The sequence below is a fragment of the Electrophorus electricus genome, chromosome 13 (assembly GCF_041902795.1).
Source record: "Electrophorus electricus isolate QZ-2024a chromosome 13, ASM4190279v1, whole genome shotgun sequence".
Taxonomy (NCBI): domain Eukaryota; kingdom Metazoa; phylum Chordata; class Actinopteri; order Gymnotiformes; family Gymnotidae; genus Electrophorus; species Electrophorus electricus.
The window spans coordinates 3,381,392-3,401,391 of record NC_137509.1 but is presented as its reverse complement, the minus strand read 5'-3'; the positions used below and the strand labels follow the sequence as shown (position 1 = coordinate 3,401,391).

At 39.0% G+C, this 20,000-nt stretch overlaps 2 protein-coding genes and 1 long non-coding RNA gene across 3 annotated transcripts; all 3 read right to left on the bottom strand.

Moving 5' to 3' along the window:
• Nucleotides 1-244: 244 nt before the first annotated feature.
• LOC145643439 (leukocyte immunoglobulin-like receptor subfamily A member 2) lies at nucleotides 245-5,861 on the bottom strand. Its single transcript, XM_081694689.1, has 6 exons — nucleotides 5,585-5,861; nucleotides 4,362-4,634; nucleotides 3,558-3,830; nucleotides 2,335-2,607; nucleotides 1,531-1,803; nucleotides 245-580 (listed from the first exon to the last, which is right to left on the bottom strand). The coding sequence occupies exons 2-6, from the start codon at nucleotides 4,453-4,455 to the stop codon at nucleotides 267-269; spliced, it is 1,227 nt and encodes a 408-aa protein (XP_081550815.1). The 5' UTR covers nucleotides 4,456-4,634; nucleotides 5,585-5,861; the 3' UTR covers nucleotides 245-266.
• Nucleotides 5,862-6,171: 310 nt separating this feature from the next.
• Nucleotides 6,172-8,640, bottom strand: LOC145643572 (uncharacterized). Its single transcript, XR_014116041.1, has 3 exons — nucleotides 8,318-8,640; nucleotides 7,634-7,669; nucleotides 6,172-6,557 (listed from the first exon to the last, which is right to left on the bottom strand). It is a non-coding gene; the product is annotated as an uncharacterized LOC145643572 (long non-coding RNA).
• Nucleotides 8,641-13,802: 5,162 nt separating this feature from the next.
• On the bottom strand, nucleotides 13,803-18,187 carry LOC145643304 (uncharacterized). Its single transcript, XM_081695045.1, has 6 exons — nucleotides 17,952-18,187; nucleotides 17,041-17,358; nucleotides 16,656-16,723; nucleotides 15,201-15,462; nucleotides 15,004-15,108; nucleotides 13,803-14,910 (listed from the first exon to the last, which is right to left on the bottom strand). The coding sequence occupies exons 1-6, from the start codon at nucleotides 18,013-18,015 to the stop codon at nucleotides 14,864-14,866; spliced, it is 864 nt and encodes a 287-aa protein (XP_081551171.1). The 5' UTR covers nucleotides 18,016-18,187; the 3' UTR covers nucleotides 13,803-14,863.
• Between the last annotated feature and the right edge of the window lie 1,813 nt (nucleotides 18,188-20,000).

Below are 20,000 nucleotides of genomic sequence, written 5' to 3'. Positions count from 1 at the left end.
CATACAGGAATTAGCACCTTCATGGAAGTAATAAATATTAGGGATTGGCTACTCCTCCTTATGTATATCATCGCTAAACTATTTGTACTGCTGATTAATATCAAATATGTGAGTGACCTCTGCTAGCTCAGATGGCTGTACTTTCTTTTTAGCCTATGGTCTCACTTTCCAACATAATGAATACTTCTGCAACGTACACCGTATATCTAATGATTAATAACAATATTTAATTATAAATGTAACATCATATATTTTTCTAAATAATTTCAAAGCCAAAGTATAAGGAAAACAAAAAGGGAAAACTTACCTAATACTGTAATTTCAGCCACCTCACTGTAATGTGTGTGGTAGTTTCCCCTCTGTGCTCTGCAATAATACTTGAATCGTCCTACATAAGACATTATCCAACTTATTGTCTTGGAATGTTCATCTGTACTGGTCAGCGTTCCTGGTTGTCCATTGTATTTGTACCAGAGAAACTTCCATCCTACAGACGACTGTATATTACAGCTCAGTGTAACGATGTCTCCAGTGTAGACAGAGCTCTGAGGCTGCACCGTCACAGATGGTTTGGGTCTTACTGTTGATATAAAATGATGACTGTATCAGAGTCTCACACTACACAAGTAGAAGCCTTTACACCTTAAGATAGACTTTGTGTCTAATGGAGCACTTTGTTCAGTGAGATGAAATTGTCGCGATTGGCCCCTCCCTAGCATCCTGTCATCATGGTTACCGAGTCTCATGTCTTTGTTCGGTTTACTTCCCAGTTTTGTTTTCCATTCTGTTCTCTTCCTTTGCGTTGTTCTGTTGTAGCCTATTTCCATTTTTGTTTTCATATTGTTCCCTGTTACTATGTTTTCTCAGATTCCCGGTATTGGATCTCTGAACCTGGACTATTGTAACTACTCTGATTTTGGATTTGCCCCTAATAAATCTCACTCTTCTCAGCGAATGCGTCCGCCTCGTGATTGCTCTGTTACAGAAATGATGAATGTATCAGTTTCTTCATTTACAGCGCAAGTAGAAGCTTTATCGTCAGACGCTTTGTGTATAACACAGTATTTAGATTCAGTGTTTACTGAAAAAGTGTAAAATATTTGTATTCCAAAGTTAATGCTTGCTGGGTGATATTGTTTTCCTACTTGATGTTTTATAAATGCTGAACCAACTCCTGCTTAGTGCACAATATACATGCACAGCCAATTACACAACTCTGTCCTTAAAATAAATAAATAAACAGACATCTATCACAGTATGAGACAAGTCCCAGTGGAACAGCAAGTGACAAAAATTAATAAACGGAGAGAAATTTACACTTGGTCGTTTCATGCATTTTGTGTCGGAATGGCCTAATTTTAGAAGTAAAATTTAATACTGATGAAAACACAACTGTAAATTAGTGCTATATCATATTGATCACAGCAGGTTTGAAAGTATAGATCCTTAGTCATTCTCAACACCTAAGTACTGAGTGCATGGTGAGGTGATCCTGAGGTTAATGAATATTGAAGAGATGATCACACTCACCTGATACAATCAGTCTAACAGCATCGCTGTTGTGGGAGTAGCGGGATCCTCCTGCCTCTGTTCCTCTACAGGTGAATTCACCTTCATGATAATCTTTAACACCACCGATATTGTACTCCTGTTCACTACTGATAGTTCTCTCTGAACCCTCTTTCTTCCAGCTGTACTGCCACCTATAGATGCTGCTTCCCTGTATGTCACATCTGAGAGTGACAGTCTCCCCCACAAATACCTGTGGATCAGGCTTTATGGAGGCCACAGCTTTTGGTCTTGCTGTGGAAATATAATAATATATTTCTAATAAAACATTGCTTAAAATAGTAATACTTTGATGAAGCTGTTCACATGTCTATGTACTATAAATCTACTGGTATCACAAAACTAGAGCTGCTTTTTCTACTGTATCAAGTAGATGTGAGACAGCTACAACACCCAATACAATCAGTGTGAGGGCTCCACTGGTCTGTGAGTATTTTGGCTCTTACTGACTTTGTTTGCATACAGGAATTAGCACCTTCATGGAAGTAATAAATATTAGGGATTGGCTACTCCTCCTTATGTATATCATCGCTAAACTATTTGTACTGCTGATTAATATCAAATATGTGAGTGACCTCTGCTAGCTCAGATGGCTGTACTTTCTTTTTAGCCTATGGTCTCACTTTCCAACATAATGAATACTTCTGCAACGTACACCGTATATCTAATGATTAATAACAATATTTAATTATAAATGTAACATCATATATTTTTCTAAATAATTTCAAAGCCAAAGTATAAGGAAAACAAAAAGGGAAAACTTACCTAATACTGTAATTTCAGCCACCTCACTGTAATGTGTGTGGTAGTTTCCCCTCTGTGCTCTGCAATAATACTTGAATCGTCCTACATAAGACATTATCCAACTTATTGTCTTGGAATGTTCATCTGTACTGGTCAGCGTTCCTGGTTGTCCATTGTATTTGTACCAGAGAAACTTCCATCCTACAGACGACTGTATATTACAGCTCAGTGTAACGATGTCTCCAGTGTAGACAGAGCTCTGAGGCTGCACCGTCACAGATGGTTTGGGTCTTACTGTTGATATAAAATGATGACTGTATCAGAGTCTCACACTACACAAGTAGAAGCCTTTACACCTTAAGATAGACTTTGTGTCTAATGGAGCACTTTGTTCAGTGAGATGAAATTGTCGCGATTGGCCCCTCCCTAGCATCCTGTCATCATGGTTACCGAGTCTCATGTCTTTGTTCGGTTTACTTCCCAGTTTTGTTTTCCATTCTGTTCTCTTCCTTTGCGTTGTTCTGTTGTAGCCTATTTCCATTTTTGTTTTCATATTGTTCCCTGTTACTATGTTTTCTCAGATTCCCGGTATTGGATCTCTGAACCTGGACTATTGTAACTACTCTGATTTTGGATTTGCCCCTAATAAATCTCACTCTTCTCAGCGAATGCGTCCGCCTCGTGATTGCTCTGTTACAGAAATGATGAATGTATCAGTTTCTTCATTTACAGCGCAAGTAGAAGCTTTATCGTCAGACGCTTTGTGTATAACACAGTATTTAGATTCAGTGTTTACTGAAAAAGTGTAAAATATTTGTATTCCAAAGTTAATGCTTGCTGGGTGATATTGTTTTCCTACTTGATGTTTTATAAATGCTGAACCAACTCCTGCTTAGTGCACAATATACATGCACAGCCAATTACACAACTCTGTCCTTAAAATAAATAAATAAACAGACATCTATCACAGTATGAGACAAGTCCCAGTGGAACAGCAAGTGACAAAAATTAATAAACGGAGAGAAATTTACACTTGGTCGTTTCATGCATTTTGTGTCGGAATGGCCTAATTTTAGAAGTAAAATTTAATACTGATGAAAACACAACTGTAAATTAGTGCTATATCATATTGATCACAGCAGGTTTGAAAGTATAGATCCTTAGTCATTCTCAACACCTAAGTACTGAGTGCATGGTGAGGTGATCCTGAGGTTAATGAATATTGAAGAGATGATCACACTCACCTGATACAATCAGTCTAACAGCATCGCTGTTGTGGGAGTAGCGGGATCCTCCTGCCTCTGTTCCTCTACAGGTGAATTCACCTTCATGATAATCTTTAACACCACCGATATTGTACTCCTGTTCACTACTGATAGTTCTCTCTGAACCCTCTTTCTTCCAGCTGTACTGCCACCTATAGATGCTGCTTCCCTGTATGTCACATCTGAGAGTGACAGTCTCCCCCACAAATACCTGTGGATCAGGCTTTATGGAGGCCACAGCTTTTGGTCTTGCTGTGGAAATATAATAATATATTTCTAATAAAACATTGCTTAAAATAGTAATACTTTGATGAAGCTGTTCACATGTCTATGTACTATAAATCTACTGGTATCACAAAACTAGAGCTGCTTTTTCTACTGTATCAAGTAGATGTGAGACAGCTACAACACCCAATACAATCAGTGTGAGGGCTCCACTGGTCTGTGAGTATTTTGGCTCTTACTGACTTTGTTTGCATACAGGAATTAGCACCTTCATGGAAGTAATAAATATTAGGGATTGGCTACTCCTCCTTATGTATATCATCGCTAAACTATTTGTACTGCTGATTAATATCAAATATGTGAGTGACCTCTGCTAGCTCAGATGGCTGTACTTTCTTTTTAGCCTATGGTCTCACTTTCCAACATAATGAATACTTCTGCAACGTACACCGTATATCTAATGATTAATAACAATATTTAATTATAAATGTAACATCATATATTTTTCTAAATAATTTCAAAGCCAAAGTATAAGGAAAACAAAAAGGGAAAACTTACCTAATACTGTAATTTCAGCCACCTCACTGTAATGTGTGTGGTAGTTTCCCCTCTGTGCTCTGCAATAATACTTGAATCGTCCTACATAAGACATTATCCAACTTATTGTCTTGGAATGTTCATCTGTACTGGTCAGCGTTCCTGGTTGTCCATTGTATTTGTACCAGAGAAACTTCCATCCTACAGACGACTGTATATTACAGCTCAGTGTAACGATGTCTCCAGTGTAGACAGAGCTCTGAGGCTGCACCGTCACAGATGGTTTGGGTCTTACTGTTGATATAAAATGATGACTGTATCAGAGTCTCACACTACACAAGTAGAAGCCTTTACACCTTAAGATAGACTTTGTGTCTAATGGAGCACTTTGTTCAGTGAGATGAAATTGTCGCGATTGGCCCCTCCCTAGCATCCTGTCATCATGGTTACCGAGTCTCATGTCTTTGTTCGGTTTACTTCCCAGTTTTGTTTTCCATTCTGTTCTCTTCCTTTGCGTTGTTCTGTTGTAGCCTATTTCCATTTTTGTTTTCATATTGTTCCCTGTTACTATGTTTTCTCAGATTCCCGGTATTGGATCTCTGAACCTGGACTATTGTAACTACTCTGATTTTGGATTTGCCCCTAATAAATCTCACTCTTCTCAGCGAATGCGTCCGCCTCGTGATTGCTCTGTTACAGAAATGATGAATGTATCAGTTTCTTCATTTACAGCGCAAGTAGAAGCTTTATCGTCAGACGCTTTGTGTATAACACAGTATTTAGATTCAGTGTTTACTGAAAAAGTGTAAAATATTTGTATTCCAAAGTTAATGCTTGCTGGGTGATATTGTTTTCCTACTTGATGTTTTATAAATGCTGAACCAACTCCTGCTTAGTGCACAATATACATGCACAGCCAATTACACAACTCTGTGCTTAAAATAAATAAATAAACAGACATCTATCACAGTATGAGACAAGTCCCAGTGGAACAGCAAGTGACAAAAATTAATAAACGGAGAGAAATTTACACTTGGTCGTTTCATGCATTTTGTGTCGGAATGGCCTAATTTTAGAAGTAAAATTTAATACTGATGAAAACACAACTGTAAATTAGTGCTATATCATATTGATCACAGCAGGTTTGAAAGTATAGATCCTTAGTCATTCTCAACACCTAAGTACTGAGTGCATGGTGAGGTGATCCTGAGGTTAATGAATATTGAAGAGATGATCACACTCACCTGATACAATCAGTCTAACAGCATCGCTGTTGTGGGAGTAGCGGGATCCTCCTGCCTCTGTTCCTCTACAGGTGAATTCACCTTCATGATAATCTTTAACACCACCGATATTGTACTCCTGTTCACTACTGATAGTTCTCTCTGAACCCTCTTTCTTCCAGCTGTACTGCCACCTATAGATGCTGCTTCCCTGTATGTCACATCTGAGAGTGACAGTCTCCCCCACAAATACCTGTGGATCAGGCTTTATGGAGGCCACAGCTTTTGGTCTTGCTGTGGAAATATAATAATATATTTCTAATAAAACATTGCTTAAAATAGTAATACTTTGATGAAGCTGTTCACATGTCTATGTACTATAAATCTACTGGTATCACAAAACTAGAGCTGCTTTTTCTACTGTATCAAGTAGATGTGAGACAGCTACAACACCCAATACAATCAGTGTGAGGGCTCCACTGGTCTGTGAGTATTTTGGCTCTTACTGACTTTGTTTGCATACAGGAATTAGCACCTTCATGGAAGTAATAAATATTAGGGATTGGCTACTCCTCCTTATGTATATCATACACAAAGAGCTTCATGACTATACTGTGAGTTTCCCTTTTGTAGACAAAGAGTTAAAATGCTAATCTTATGCTCACTGAAAATACTCTTCTCATTTTAACTTCAGAACAAATAAGAAAAATTGAGCTCAGAATGTCACTTCCAGAATCCTTACATGCAGCAGGATGAGAGATCACATATACATCACGTAAATTACTTAGTGAACATGTTTAAAATATGTCAATATTGTATTATTATTACTGGAGAATTTTAAGAACTGATCTCCTATTAAATCTTATTCATCTGCATATTTGGAAGTTGTTCCCTGTTTCAGTCCACCCTCTTTGTGTATCTGTGTATATGATTACCTGTCTCTGAGTCCGCAACTTTGTTTGGTCACTACTGACGAGAGGTTTTGGATCTGAAACTAGGAGACAAAGGAGGAAACTGAAGTGTGCGAACTCTGGTGAGGAAGGTGGACCCCAACTCTAAATGCATGAGTTCTGAGTGGTTCCCATCTGGCACCTGTATATTATGGGATGTGAGTTAATTCTACCTGTATGTTATTGGGTGAAAGTTCCTTCTACCTGTGCTGAAAGAACATCTTAGAGAAGTGGTGAGAGAGCTGCTCTGACAGATCTGTGAGGGCTGTAGGAAACAGACCAGCAGAACGAGCTGCTGCTCCTGGGAGACGGGTTTGGCTTCACAACCCTCAGCACCAAAAAGGACTCAAGTTAAGGAGTAAGTGGGAGCTGAGTGTTCAGGTAGGGTGCTTCAGTATGAAGACTGGCTACCAGGGTGCTTCAGTATGAAGACTGGCTACCAGGGTGCTTCAGTATGAAGACTGGCTACCAGGGTGCTTCAGTGTCTGTTAGATTAAACCTCAGGCTGTTCTGAGAGACTGTTACACTTGATATTCAGGGTACATCAAGTCTTGTTTAAATAGCTGATGTGTACGCATGGATATACTGGTGTGTTAACATTTTGTTATTGTTATTGCTGTTTGTCAGCTGATTCTAAATGGATGAGCTAAACAGACCCAGAAACTCACACTGGATAATATTATTCTTTTGCACATGTTTTGGAGGAGTTTCTGTTCCTGTCTGCCCTCTTCATGTATGTCTGTGCCTGGCATTACTTTTGTACTTTTCTTTCAGTTTCTGCTTTAGTATGGAGCTGGTGGTTATTTCCTGTCTCTGAGTGGGTCTCCTTGCCAGATGGCCACTACAACATTGAATGCAACTGCAATATTTCAGTATATCGTGGGTGGTCAATCTTATCTACCAAGGGCTGTGGTTGCAGGATTTCATTCCAACCAAGGAGCAAACACACTGCTATTACAACCAGCTGGTTTCAGTCTTCAGTAAGTGGATTAATCATATTGGGACTGGTCATTTTAGCTGTGTGCACTAACTTCAATGGACTTAATATCTGCAAACCCACTGGCCCTTGTGAATAAAACTGCCCACCTCTGAACTAAATAAAGAAATGAGTATGAATCACCTTGAGCTTGTACGATGCAGATGAGCAGAAGCAGCACTAGAAATGTGGAGAGGCGTAAACAACATTATACATTAATAGGACACATTCACTTCTATCACAGGCTCCAAGTACCCTGAAGAGCTGAATTTGACAAAGTTTCACAGAATCTGTATTAATGCTGGTTCAAACACTATGCTACATTATTCTCAAATCCACATGTAAACTTATCTAAATCAATACTTGTTCATTTTGTACTGTTTTATCTGTTATCCTGTCACTCACTCTATGAACATAAACATCTTCCAGGAACAGACTAAGTAACGTCAATTTCTGAATACCTGTCACTAATTTATTAAATGATTAAATGAAAGTCCTGAAAATATTAACATGCAAATGTACAAATATACCAACAGAGAAATCAAACTCCTGATATAATCAATAATTAACATTACAATCCAAGTATTTTTATTCAGAACAAGAGCAAGTCAGTTGGACCTTATATTTCTTAAATAAAAACATGTCAAAAGTACCTTAAACTGAAACTCTCTACACTGACTTCAGCATAAAAATAACTTAAAATCCAGCTGAGCTACAAAACTTGATTTAACCACACAGAACTTGATTACTCAGGATCCTCAGACTACATATTAACAACATATTAGCATTCACTCTAATAATAACATAATAATGACATAATTCACTCACAGAGCAGCGCAGAGAGAGGACAGAAGTCCATACTGTCCTGCTAGTGACTGACTGACAATGAGAAATAATGAGTGTTAAAGCCTCAGCACTTCCTGTTTTCTTACAGTTAGACAGAGAGGTGCAGATGAAAATTCACCCATTTCTCATTTTTACAAAAACTAATTTGAGTTACACTTGAGTACTGCAACATTAGCATATATAAAAATATATGCAATTGATACTTCAGCAACTACTTAAATCCTCTCCAATAAATAAATAAATAGTGGTACATCATCTTAAATGCAGGGCATGTGACATCAGTTATTTTATGAACATACATTTTTGGAAATAGCATTTAAATAAATGAAGTCAGTCACCTACAATACCTTACAGTCTGATACAGTAACAAAGTCAACTGGTCAATTAAAAACAGAACTGGCAAATTAGGGATTAACACAATTGCATATACTAAATACAAGTCAAGTAATGGCCATCTTCATGCACAGTACTTTGAAATGAGTGCTAAAATGTAGAATCCTAAACCTACATGTCCAAACATGCTGGTGAGAAGCAATAGCAACAGTAAATTTGAAAGAGGAAGTACAGAGTGAACTTTTGCTGGCTCTGCAAAGTTCTGTTACTGACACCCCTAGTGTCGTGTCAGAGTGTGAAATGTCGCAGTATAAAATCAGTGGTAATGTATGTTGTGTTCATGGGGTTAAACTCTAAATTGCTTCTTGCTTTTACCCATAGAATTGTTAAAATGAGGTATGAAATAAACTTTATCTATCCAGCTCCATCTGTCCTTACTGCGGTGGTCACCATGGAGATGCATGCTAGGACTGAGTGCTGCTGTGTGTCTCTGTTCTCTGTCCTTTACCTGGTGAGCTGGTGCTGAGGACCAGCATGTTGGTAAACTGAGACTGGCCAGTATGTAGGTGACAGTCTGGACTACCAAAACTATTTCAGGGTTGTATCCTTTTATTCCATAATGTGTAACTTTATATACAGGTATCTGAAGTTTAAATATAGGTCAATTTAAAGAAGTCCTTCTCCGTTGTGTTTCAGTTCCATCTCTGCTAGACTAGAATAGAACCTAAGCCACATCCCCTTATAAAACACCTCATCTGTGTCCAACATGTGAATGTGGTATGTATGTTTCAATGTTGTGCTTGTAACTTTAACTAAATTGGCCATGGGTGCTTTTTTGTAAAGTTATAAACACAAATATATTAATACACGTATTGGATGGTGGAATGCTTTTGTGTTCATGTCACTGATGACTTCACTGATTATCTCACTTGTGCACATCGGTCATGGTGCACTGAGCTTGCTGTGCTGACCTGCCTCTAATAAGTAAGACACTATAGTGTTCTCAAATATTACTGGTTGAAATAACAACAGGTAAAATTAGTGAGCCATTGGTTGCTCTGCCACTCTCTCTGCATCCCGTCCCCAGACCAATCAGAGGCCACAAACTGCTAAATCAAGTTCAACCTCCCCACAAACCACTGGCCACTGGTTTCCTTTCACTTCGCCCCCTTACTCATTTTGTAGCCTAGTTCTTTCTGTATCAGTGTTCAGAGAAATACAACTGCACAACTGGAGGATTTATAGATGTCTGTTGAAGGCATCGTTATGGCTGTAAGAACTGCTTCTGTGTCCTACACATCTGCAGAAACGTTCGTGCCACCACGCACTACAAAAAGGGAGCCATTATGCCGACTGCCTCTCCTCCAGTGCTCTACATGTTTGTTCTATTACTCCTCTTCCCTGCCCCAGCTCATATCCTTTTATCTCCATCACCTGTGCCTCATTCCCAGACTCATTTACCCACAGGTATACACTCCTCATTCATCTTCACCAGTTTTACCAAGTCTCTAAAGTAGGGCACTCAGTTACTGAGCTGTATTCGATTATTCCTGCCTGTATCTGATTATTGCTGCCTGTTGTCTCCCTGGAACTGTACTGTGTGGAACATGGAACACAACCAGAGATTCTTTGTCCAGACTCTGTTCTGTGAAGTTCCTCTACAGCGGTTATGCATGTCCATGTCATTTCAGAGATGAGGGTTATAAAACCACAACGTTCACTTTGGTCCTGCCCCACCACAAATGGTCCTCTACATGTGATACTGAAATATGATGCTGCATTAGCTACATGGACATCTACACAGTCAGTGAAAAGTCCATTCTTCACCTATTTGCTCATGTATGTGGGTTGAGACACTTTGTTGTGCTGCAAAAATAAAGGTGATGTCACAGAAGCTACACGTGGTGTGAATGTGCATGTGTAGCTGTTTTCATTTTGTATTCAGTGAGAAACTGAATGAAAGAGCAGAACTGTTCCTCCCCTTTCTCAGTGACTAAACCCACAGAGCTCTCTTAACACTCTCTTTATTATAATAAAGAATTACAGCTCTTTGTTCAAAAACACAAATGGCAACATTTCTGTAAGGGTTGGTGCCAGGGGGACTCCTCGAGTCAGGCACATGACCAATCGGGTTTGATGCCCAACAGCTGTGCTATGTCTATATAAGCCCAGTGACCCAGTCACTCAGCACTGGGTCTTTGCTAAAGTGTTGAGCCAAGCTCCTAGCTGGTAACTGGGTATTGCGGCCTGTGAGCCATTGTGCTACACCTTGTTAGACACTGGAGCCTTTCTGTCTTCAGGCACCCAACGAAAGGTCTCTGCTTATCAGCATGCCTCACTTTTCCCCGTCATCCTCTAGATTTAGAGAGTAGATTTAGGACACATGTACACTCTGGGCTTTCCTCAATAAAGTGGGACTCTCTTGATTCACTACCTTGGTGTCAGTGTCTTTTGACTTCCCCAGATTGATCTGGCTACAGAGGACGGAGGGCAGAGGGTAACTTGGAGGAGATTGAATCTGAAGGACTGGTCACTTTGAACCAGTTTCTAACACACCTCTCCTCTCTTCGAGGGTGCCTGTGTTTTTACACTCCCTCTCTCTTTTCCAGTTTTCCCTCTAAAATCTGTCTCTCTCTCAAGGCTTCCCGTAGTCACTAAAGCATCTCCCTGTTTTCTGGTTTTGTTTGGGAAGTTTTAAAGTTTTGTTTTCCGCAGTGCATCGGGGCTGCCATTCTTCCCGTCGCATCATTTGTTTTCCCTTTTTTCCATGCTTGGCATGATTTTTTCCACCTGTTTCTCATCCTCCATTCCTTTGAAGGTCTGTTAATGGCTGCTGCAGTCTAGCAGGAGCTCGGGCCTCCCAATAAAGCAGCCGGGTTTCGACTCCCCACCTTTTGGTTTTTTACTTCCCTTGTTTGACCTGTTCTAAGATCTAACTGTTTTGCACATGGACTCACCATCATTAAAGCACTGTAGCTCACCCTGTAGAGTGTTGGTGTCATTACCTCTCTGACCTGGATTCAAGCCCCATTACAATTTCATAACAGACCCTACTAAACAACACCTACTCATTTTCCAAGTTTGTTAAAAATGTAATGTTTTACTCATTACAACTAGAATTTGACTCTTTATAAAACATAAATAATTACCAAATAACATGTGATGGGGTGGAGCTCAGCAAAGTGTTATGTGCTATGTTTGTTTGCTGTATGTGTTCCAGGTTCACTGCCAGGATTTCCCCGTTTGAGATTCCACCCTATTCCTCACCGGGTTTCCAAGCCAACTGCTTCGGCTATCTAACGGCCCATCCCAGAAGAGGAAAGGAGTAAGAGAAGGGAGACCGGTTTGTTAGTTTGGAGTTTGTTGGGCTGTGATTGAAATTTTGACTTTTTGTGTATGACCTAGAGAGAGATTGTATAAAGAGCATCAGTATTGTTTGTTTTGTACTTTGGTGTTGGATACTGGTGGTAGGGAGTGACTGCCATTTTTGTTGGGTGTGGGTTTTGCCTCTGTTTGTGTTAGGAAGGTCTGTTGTATGTTTCTTTTGTTTGGTAGGATTATTTAGTGTGTGTTTTTCTTTCAATAGTGTGGGTTTTGTTTATTGTTTTGGCCTGGGTCACTCCTGAAGGATTTGCACCAATAAGTTTATTTGTAAGTAATATCCTCTGTAAAATACAAAAAAAAGGAGACTTCCATTTATGCTTCTGTTTGGTTTTTTTGTTGTTCGTTTGTTTTTTCTTTTCACTTACATTCCATTAGCTGTTCAGATTTATCTTTTTCCTTGTTATGACCTCACAGCCTAGATGGGGTTGTAACAAAAGAAACAAATGCCAGTTTTCTTACACTGTTAATGAAAACTTACATGCAATGCAAATTTGCAGGCACACAACATACTGAGAGAGCCTGTTGCAGCTCAGTGGAAATGAAGCAGAGGACATAAAACTCAGACAAAGCTAAAAAGAGAGAAAAGACACAAAGTAGAATCAGCAACAAGTCAAATGAAAACAAAAGATAAAAGAGAAACAGAAAATAAAGAAGTCAGAAGGTGAAGAGGCAGTGAAACATCTATTTACAGTCTAATTAGTGGTCATCAGTGATTATTGGAATGGGACTCATACATCATTACCAGCTCTGGTTAATGTTACATGATGCTGAAAATAACTGCAGTTAACAGAACATGCGATACCAACTAAGTGAAAATAATGGTTGTTTCCTTTTGGCAACGGATTTTGCCATACTGATGCAGACGTGACAGATTTTCTTCATAGCCAGGCATGAATTAGTAAAGTAAAAATTTAGCATACACATTACTTTGGCAAATGGCTGAACTTAAAAGATCTGCCACTAATCAGTAAACACTTGGCAGTGATGTGACAGCACTCTCTGCGTTTGGCCCATGTTCCTAGCTGTGTTCAAGGCCAACGTTTAAAATCATGTTTTTGTTGTGGAAAATGTCGCTTGTAGTATTTAGTATTTAAGTATGTAGTATTTAATTAGCAAATGTGAATTAAATTATGTGGGATTTATGTATTTTTATATTAAATTGAGAATGTTCCTGAAAACACTATTTCCTCCCTTCACTTGATACCATAATAAAACATAATATTGGACACTGTTAAAAGATTACATGCATAAAATGTCATGGAACGCTTGCTTCTCGTGAGTCACGTGGTTTGGTCCATGGGCGGCTCTTGTCTGTGTGTTGGTAACCACACCTGCACCCGGTTAGTGTTTTGTCTGTGTGTTTAAACCCCTGTCAAAGTGTGTAGGTTGTCGGTCATTGTCGTTGTTCATATTGTCTATGATAACCGTATTTATATTCATGTTCACCTCTTGTATTGTATGTTAAACGTATTCGTATCCGAGATCACCGTTTGTGTTATGCGTGAGTGCCATGGTTGTTTTCGTTTTATGTTAATAAACGTTTGTCCGCGGCACGGAAGTCTGTACGTCCTGCTCCTCGCCCTGCGGCACTCGGGCAATGTCACATTAAAAACTACTCCTGAAAACATTTTTCAGTTAAAATGCACAGAAAAAGGAACATTCAAAAGATATTTTTAAAAATAATAAGTAAATATATATAATCATTAAAAATGTTTAGAATTCAAAGACATAAATGGATATTAGGGCCTCATTAATCGATACTAATGAATTTATTTTCTCCCATCCCTAGTTATACTATACCCAAAGAGACATAGTAGTTTCACTTTTAATATTATGTAATATTATGTAATTTAACTTAGCTTTACTTTTACATTTTAATTTACAGAATTTGGCAGACACTCTTATAGAGAGCAACATACAAACGTGCTTTGCCATTTACTCATAGGATGTATCCTAACCAGTACAGTATCTTAGAGTCCAAGATACCAGTGAACTAGAATACTGTTGAAACATGGGGATCAATGCTGATAGAGCCTATACATGTTTTGCACTTCTAGCCATCTCAGGCACAAAGGAACAAAAGGCACAAAGATGGTAACAGGGATGATCACAGAGACAAGGAGAGGCAGAGACAAAAAGGGAGAGACAGGAACACGGACCAGGAGTGACACCAGGACCAGGGTGAAAGGCCAAGCAGGCGGCCCTGATGGGACGAAGGGCAGGGTCCAGTAGTAGTTCGGGGGATGAAGCAGACCGGGCTAAGTGGTGTCCTGGGAGCCAGGCGTACTTCGGCTACTGACGGTTCTGGTGGTCCATGGTGGCATCAGGCAGCAGCATATCTGTCCGCACCAGGGAAGACGTCACCCCAGGTGGTGATGGGCCAGGTGCTGGAAGCATGTCCACGGTCCTGGAAAACATGCAGGTGGTTGCGCTTGCCGCAGCACAGAGCACACTGCATGGCGTGTCCTCTATAATGCCGGCTGCACTGGGAGACCCTGGGCTCGGGGGACATGCAGGACAGCGTTCCCGCAGTAACAGCGGGTGAAAAGGGAGAGCCTGTCCCAGAGAGATGAGATGCAGAGGCAAGCCGTGCACACAGAAAGACATTTGTTCAAAATAAAACGAAAATGACATATGGATAACAAGGGGCACGTGCAACACATGACACATTTAATAAGGACATGTGGCTACAAATGAGGGAAAGAATCACATGGGCAAACATCACAGACAAGTGACAACTCTAACACAACCACGTAGGTGAGGAGTCTGTGGGGCACACCGTGACATGTTTTAATGTGAAAATTGACATGTTCAAGTCTCATTTACAGCATACTGACTCTCCTTTTCATCAGAGTGAGCTGAAAAACACAACACAAACAAATGAGTCACTTCACATTTTACTATCATCATTTTATTTAAAGTAATACATTCTTTGTATAGAGAATTTTTACCTTGAGCTCTGTAGCATTTAACTCCTAGAATGATGGACACTAGCAGATATGGAGAGGCTGCCAAGAGACTACTGAGCAGTCTGAGGGCTGAGAATGGGTTTAGAGCTGACAATAAAAACCAGAGAGAGCAGTAGCAGCAGTAGTAGTACATTCTCTACTTTATTTCAGTAAGCAAAACAGCAACAGGCACAGCTTACCTGTTGTTGGCGGCTCTGGACTGCATTTAAGTGATTTGCGGGCAGTCTGATTGCTCAAATTGTTGGCCGCAGTGCAGCTCAGGATAATGTCGCCATCTTCAGGTGAGAAAGTGAAGTGCAGAAAAGCTCCACTTCCATTCTGATACCCTCTCCATGTGTAAGACGCACTTGGATCTTCATAAGTTTGGCACCAAAGATGAACATCACAGGCCTTTATAGAATCCAGCCAGGTCTGGTTACTCTGAAATGTTTTCAATCCGGGCTGCATATGAAGAGATAATTCAATGAAGTGTTTTTGTGTGATAGGACATATTAGGAGTTTGTAAAATATACAGTGATGCTGGAAAGTTTGTGAACCACTTAAAAGTTTCTAGATTTATGCATGACTTTGACCCTAGAACCTCATCATATTGTCACTCAAGTCCTACAACGACCAAATCAAACAAACGAGACAAAAATATTAGTCTGTCATTTATTTATTGAGGAAAATTAAACAATATTACATATCTGTGAGTAGCAAACGTATGTAAACCTTTGCTTTCAGTATCTGGTGTGACCCCCTTGTGCAGCAATAAATGAAAGTTTAATGTTTCTGGTAATTGTTTATTAGTCCTGCACATCGGCTTGTTAGCACATTCCACAACATTTCTATGACTTGACTTGGCCATTCCAAAACCTTAACTTTATTCTTCTTTAAGCATTCTTAATAACTTGTGTGCTTAAGGTTGGTGTCTTCATGCAGGACCGATTGAGAGTCTCCTGAGCTTCAGCTCACGAAGAAAGGGCCTGACATTTTGTTTTAGAATTTGTACAATTCAGAATTCATTGATTATTCCTTCAAAGACCTTGCTTAGAAGTTACTTTGGATTCCTTTGTGACCTAATGGACTATTACACACTTGCTCTTGGTGTGATCTTTGTTGGCTGACCCCTCCTGGAAGGGTAAATTCCTTGAATTTCCTCCATTTGGACATAGTTTGTCTGTATGTGGATTGATGGAGTCCACATGAAACCAACTCTTTAAGCTTTGGTTTTGTAATCTTTTCCAGCCTGACGAGCATCAACAACTCTTCTTCTGAGGTCCTCAGAAATGTCCTTTGTTCATGCCATGATACACATACAGAAACGTGTTGTGAAGGTCAGGCTTTGCTAGATGCCTGTTCTTTAAATAATAGGGTGCCCACATGCACCTTATTGTCATCCCATTGACTGACAACTTATCTTAAATTTATCTGCTAATCCTTAATAATATAAATTGGCCACTCAAAGATATGTAATATTTTTCTCAATAAATAAATGTCTAATATGTCTAATATTTTTGTCTCATTTGTTTGATTTGGTTCTCCATTTGACCCTGTGACAATCTGATAAGGTTTTAGGTGCAAAAACATTCAGAAATATAGAAACTTGTAAAGGATTCACAAACTTTAAGCACCACTGTAGGAGTATGATATACCTTCATAAATGAGAGCAGAACATTTCTAAAGCCCAGAAGAATGACATAAGGGTTAAGGGCATGAGGGCCTCCAAAACCCATAGACCGAGTTCAGAATAGAAAAATACACACAGCCATGGCTTAACCATAGCCATACATGCTTAGCCATAACCATACATGCTTAACCATAGCCATACATGCTTAACCATAACCATACATGCTTAACCATAGCCATACGTATTTTGTTTGTATTGCATGGTTTGTATGTAATAGTGTCATAAAAATAAACAGTCCAGAAATAAGTGGGAATAATCTATACAGTAAAACCAAAATGCTACTAACTGTAGCTTTAAAAGCGGCCTGAAGGTCAAGAGATGACAGATAAAACTTATACAGGTGTACTCACCATAGACTATCAAACTAATAAACTTTGTTGGAATCAGTGTACTCCCATCTACAACAATAGAGAAGGTTCCAGAGTCTTGAACTTGAAGGGCTTCCACTTCTAAAGTAACATTAATATTGTCCACCTTTAATCTTCCCATGAACTGGTGATTCAAACTAATATGGATTTGATTTTTGCTATAGCGAGTAATTTGATGCTCTTTAAATTTCCACTGTGCATATGACACAGATTCTTTTTGGAGTCCAAGTGGTAACAGGAGGGAGCTCCCGGAAGCCCTGCGTACTGTCTCTGTGTTCTCATCAGCCAGAACACACAAACCTGGAGCAAGAAGAAAATTAATCAAACCAAACACTATGAATAGTCTCACAGTCTCACTTCACAGCTTCATTAAAAGAATGACACCAGTGAAATGGTGACTGAAAATTGCTGTCATCACTAATAATGGTGATGAAAGTTTTTTTGTTGTTGTTGTTGTTTTCTCTGCCACACAAACACATTTTCTTTTATAGAGGTTTGTAGAGCCTAAATCATTACATTTGTACAGATGGAAGTTACCAACACAGATGATACAGCATCAATATGTCAATCATTCTGCACAATACTCCTCTTATACTAGTGTAGTCATAGAGGTCTTTATGCATTTCAGTTCAAAACAAACTTAACTGCACTTTTAATAAACATTTATATATGTATTTATTTATTTATTTGTAGTACACAGTTTACTAAATGTTGGAGTACATCTTTATAGGGCAGTTTGAATGTTTTATAATACAAGTGTCTGAGTAGACAGTTTTTAAACACCTTGTGTAACTATTTGTTTTCCAGGCTAAGAATAAGGAAGTTGACTTTTATGTGAATCAATAAAACAGAAAATCACTAAGTGTGTTAACTGTACGCATACATGTACATACCCTGAATAATCCCAAGCAGCAATATTCCAGAGTATGAAACAAAATATCCATGAAAAACGTTCATTGCTCTTTGAGTAAAGTTGACGACTGTTTCCTGCTGCAGCTTGTCAGAAATGGTTGACTCAACACTACGGAAAAGGGCCAAAGAAAAAAATACACACACACACACACACACACACACACACACACACACACACACACACACACACACACACACACTTCCTCACTCTCTGTAGGTCTGATGGTTATTAATCGTTAGATATTTTCTGAAGAAAGACAAAAAAGAACAAGTGAGTGTCACCCATATGAACTGAAAAAATTGATACTGTCCTTCTCATATGTACTGTCTGAAAGTATGTGTGGTTTAGGGGCTTTCTCTATTCTTGCTAATTATATCTACACAACCCACAGTGACTGGATTTCACAGACTGGGTCCATTAAAGCTGCACTAATCCAGGTGAACATGTTTACTCCCGACATAGCTTTTCTACTGACAAATGTGCTAATAAAGTTTTATTTATTTGTTAGTTTTCTGAATAAATACTCTACTATGGAAAGGACTCCACTTTCTCTGTCCACTCTTGATTAACTGATGGCCTCCTGATGGTGCAGTTAGAGTTTCAGACTGGTGGTCTTCCTGTCTGTCTTCCAGTATCTCACGTCAGCTCTGGATCATCAGCAGGCAAACGCAAAAGTGAAATATGGTCAGAGTAAAGGAGGAACTGGTGCATACATCACGCTCTTTAAAAGCAGTTTTGTGTGGGTCAGTTACCCTCAATATGCTGATCTGTTAGCAGTCCTGCTTTACTCCTAGTCGTGCTGAACATCCACAGTAAACCTTTGGAAAATGACCCTTAATCAGTGCTCAACATGCAGTGATCATATGAATGATGTCGCTGTATCATCTCCTGCTGTGACTTCCTATGGCCTCCTGAAGCACATAGAGCAGTAAATGCTACCCTGGTCAACCATAGGGCTTACTACATGCTGCTTCGAGAGGACCTGTATGACCCTACGTACATATGTTAATGTATACATATGTGATACAAAGTTAAAAACTTGTGTGCAAAAACAATATGCATTAACTGCTTCAGAGCATTTTTAAACATGAAAAACATTTATATTACATGCAATTTTGCAAACGTACATGTTAAATGTACTTAAATGACATTTTTAGAACAGTTAGATAGATGGAGGAATGCCTACATTCCTTAGTTCTGCTCTGACCACATTTACTGTAAGGCTGAAAGGGGAAGTGATACTCACATAAAGTTTAGCTTTGGTGTGGAGAGAGAACTGACCATTTTAGGTAATCATACACACTGAAGATTATACAGCATTTAACACATACAGGGCCCCATGAAACATGGAGTTCTTATTAGAAATGGAAGACTGACTTTGAGCTGTGAAACTCACAGCATGATTGACTAGTATAAGGGTCTTACAGAAGCCATCTAAAATGTCTGATCCAGAATAATTAGGAATTGTAAACGTGTTGAAGACCTATACTATAAAGCATTTACTTTAGTGTGCTGTGTGAATGTTGTCTGGACAAAAACACTTTGTTCTCATTAGCCAGAATCTATAATTGTCAAACTAAAGTTTTGTATGATAAATAATTGCACTAATAAAATTGTCAAAATATGGATTATGTATTCATCATGTTTTTGGACATATCCTACTCATAATAATTACCTATCTACCCATTAAGACATTTAAATACAACCTTTTAATAATCTAATGGAAAAGTGACATCAGAATGGCAAAAGATTTATTGTAAATTAAGGTGCAGTGTAGTGCAATATTTGGAAAGAATTAAAGCAGACACTGTCACTGTGTTCACATTAGTCAGAATCTGTTATTGTGTCAAACAAAAGTCTTGTTTGATAATCATGCAATCGTACAAATAAAATAGGCAAAAATATGGATTATGTATTGATTGTGTTTTATCTTTGATACAAATGAGTATATTATGTACGGGGAAGAACTAGCGGTGCGTAACCTAATCCTGCTGTCACGGACCAAGAACATGCAGATAACAAAGGAGGA

Bases quoted from the DNA above. Each gene is read 5' to 3' on its own strand.
- LOC145643439 (XM_081694689.1), bottom strand. From the start codon at position 4,455: ATGTCTTATGTAGGACGATTCAAGTATTATTGCAGAGCACAGAGGGGA. The intron at 3,831-4,361 runs GTAAGTTTTCCC...ATATTTCCACAG, and splicing joins GGCTGAAATTACAGTATTAG to CAAGACCAAAAGCTGTGGCC. The intron at 2,608-3,557 runs GTGAGTGTGATC...TTATATCAACAG, and splicing joins TGTTAGACTGATTGTATCAG to TAAGACCCAAACCATCTGTG.
- LOC145643304 (XM_081695045.1), bottom strand. From the start codon at position 18,015: ATGAACGTTTTTCATGGATATTTTGTTTCATACTCTGGAATATTGCTG. The intron at 15,463-16,655 runs GTATATCATACT...CTTCATATGCAG, and splicing joins TTCTGCTCTCATTTATGAAG to CCCGGATTGAAAACATTTCA. The intron at 14,911-15,003 runs GTAAAAATTCTC...TGTGTTTTTCAG, and splicing joins TAAATGCTACAGAGCTCAAG to CTCACTCTGATGAAAAGGAG.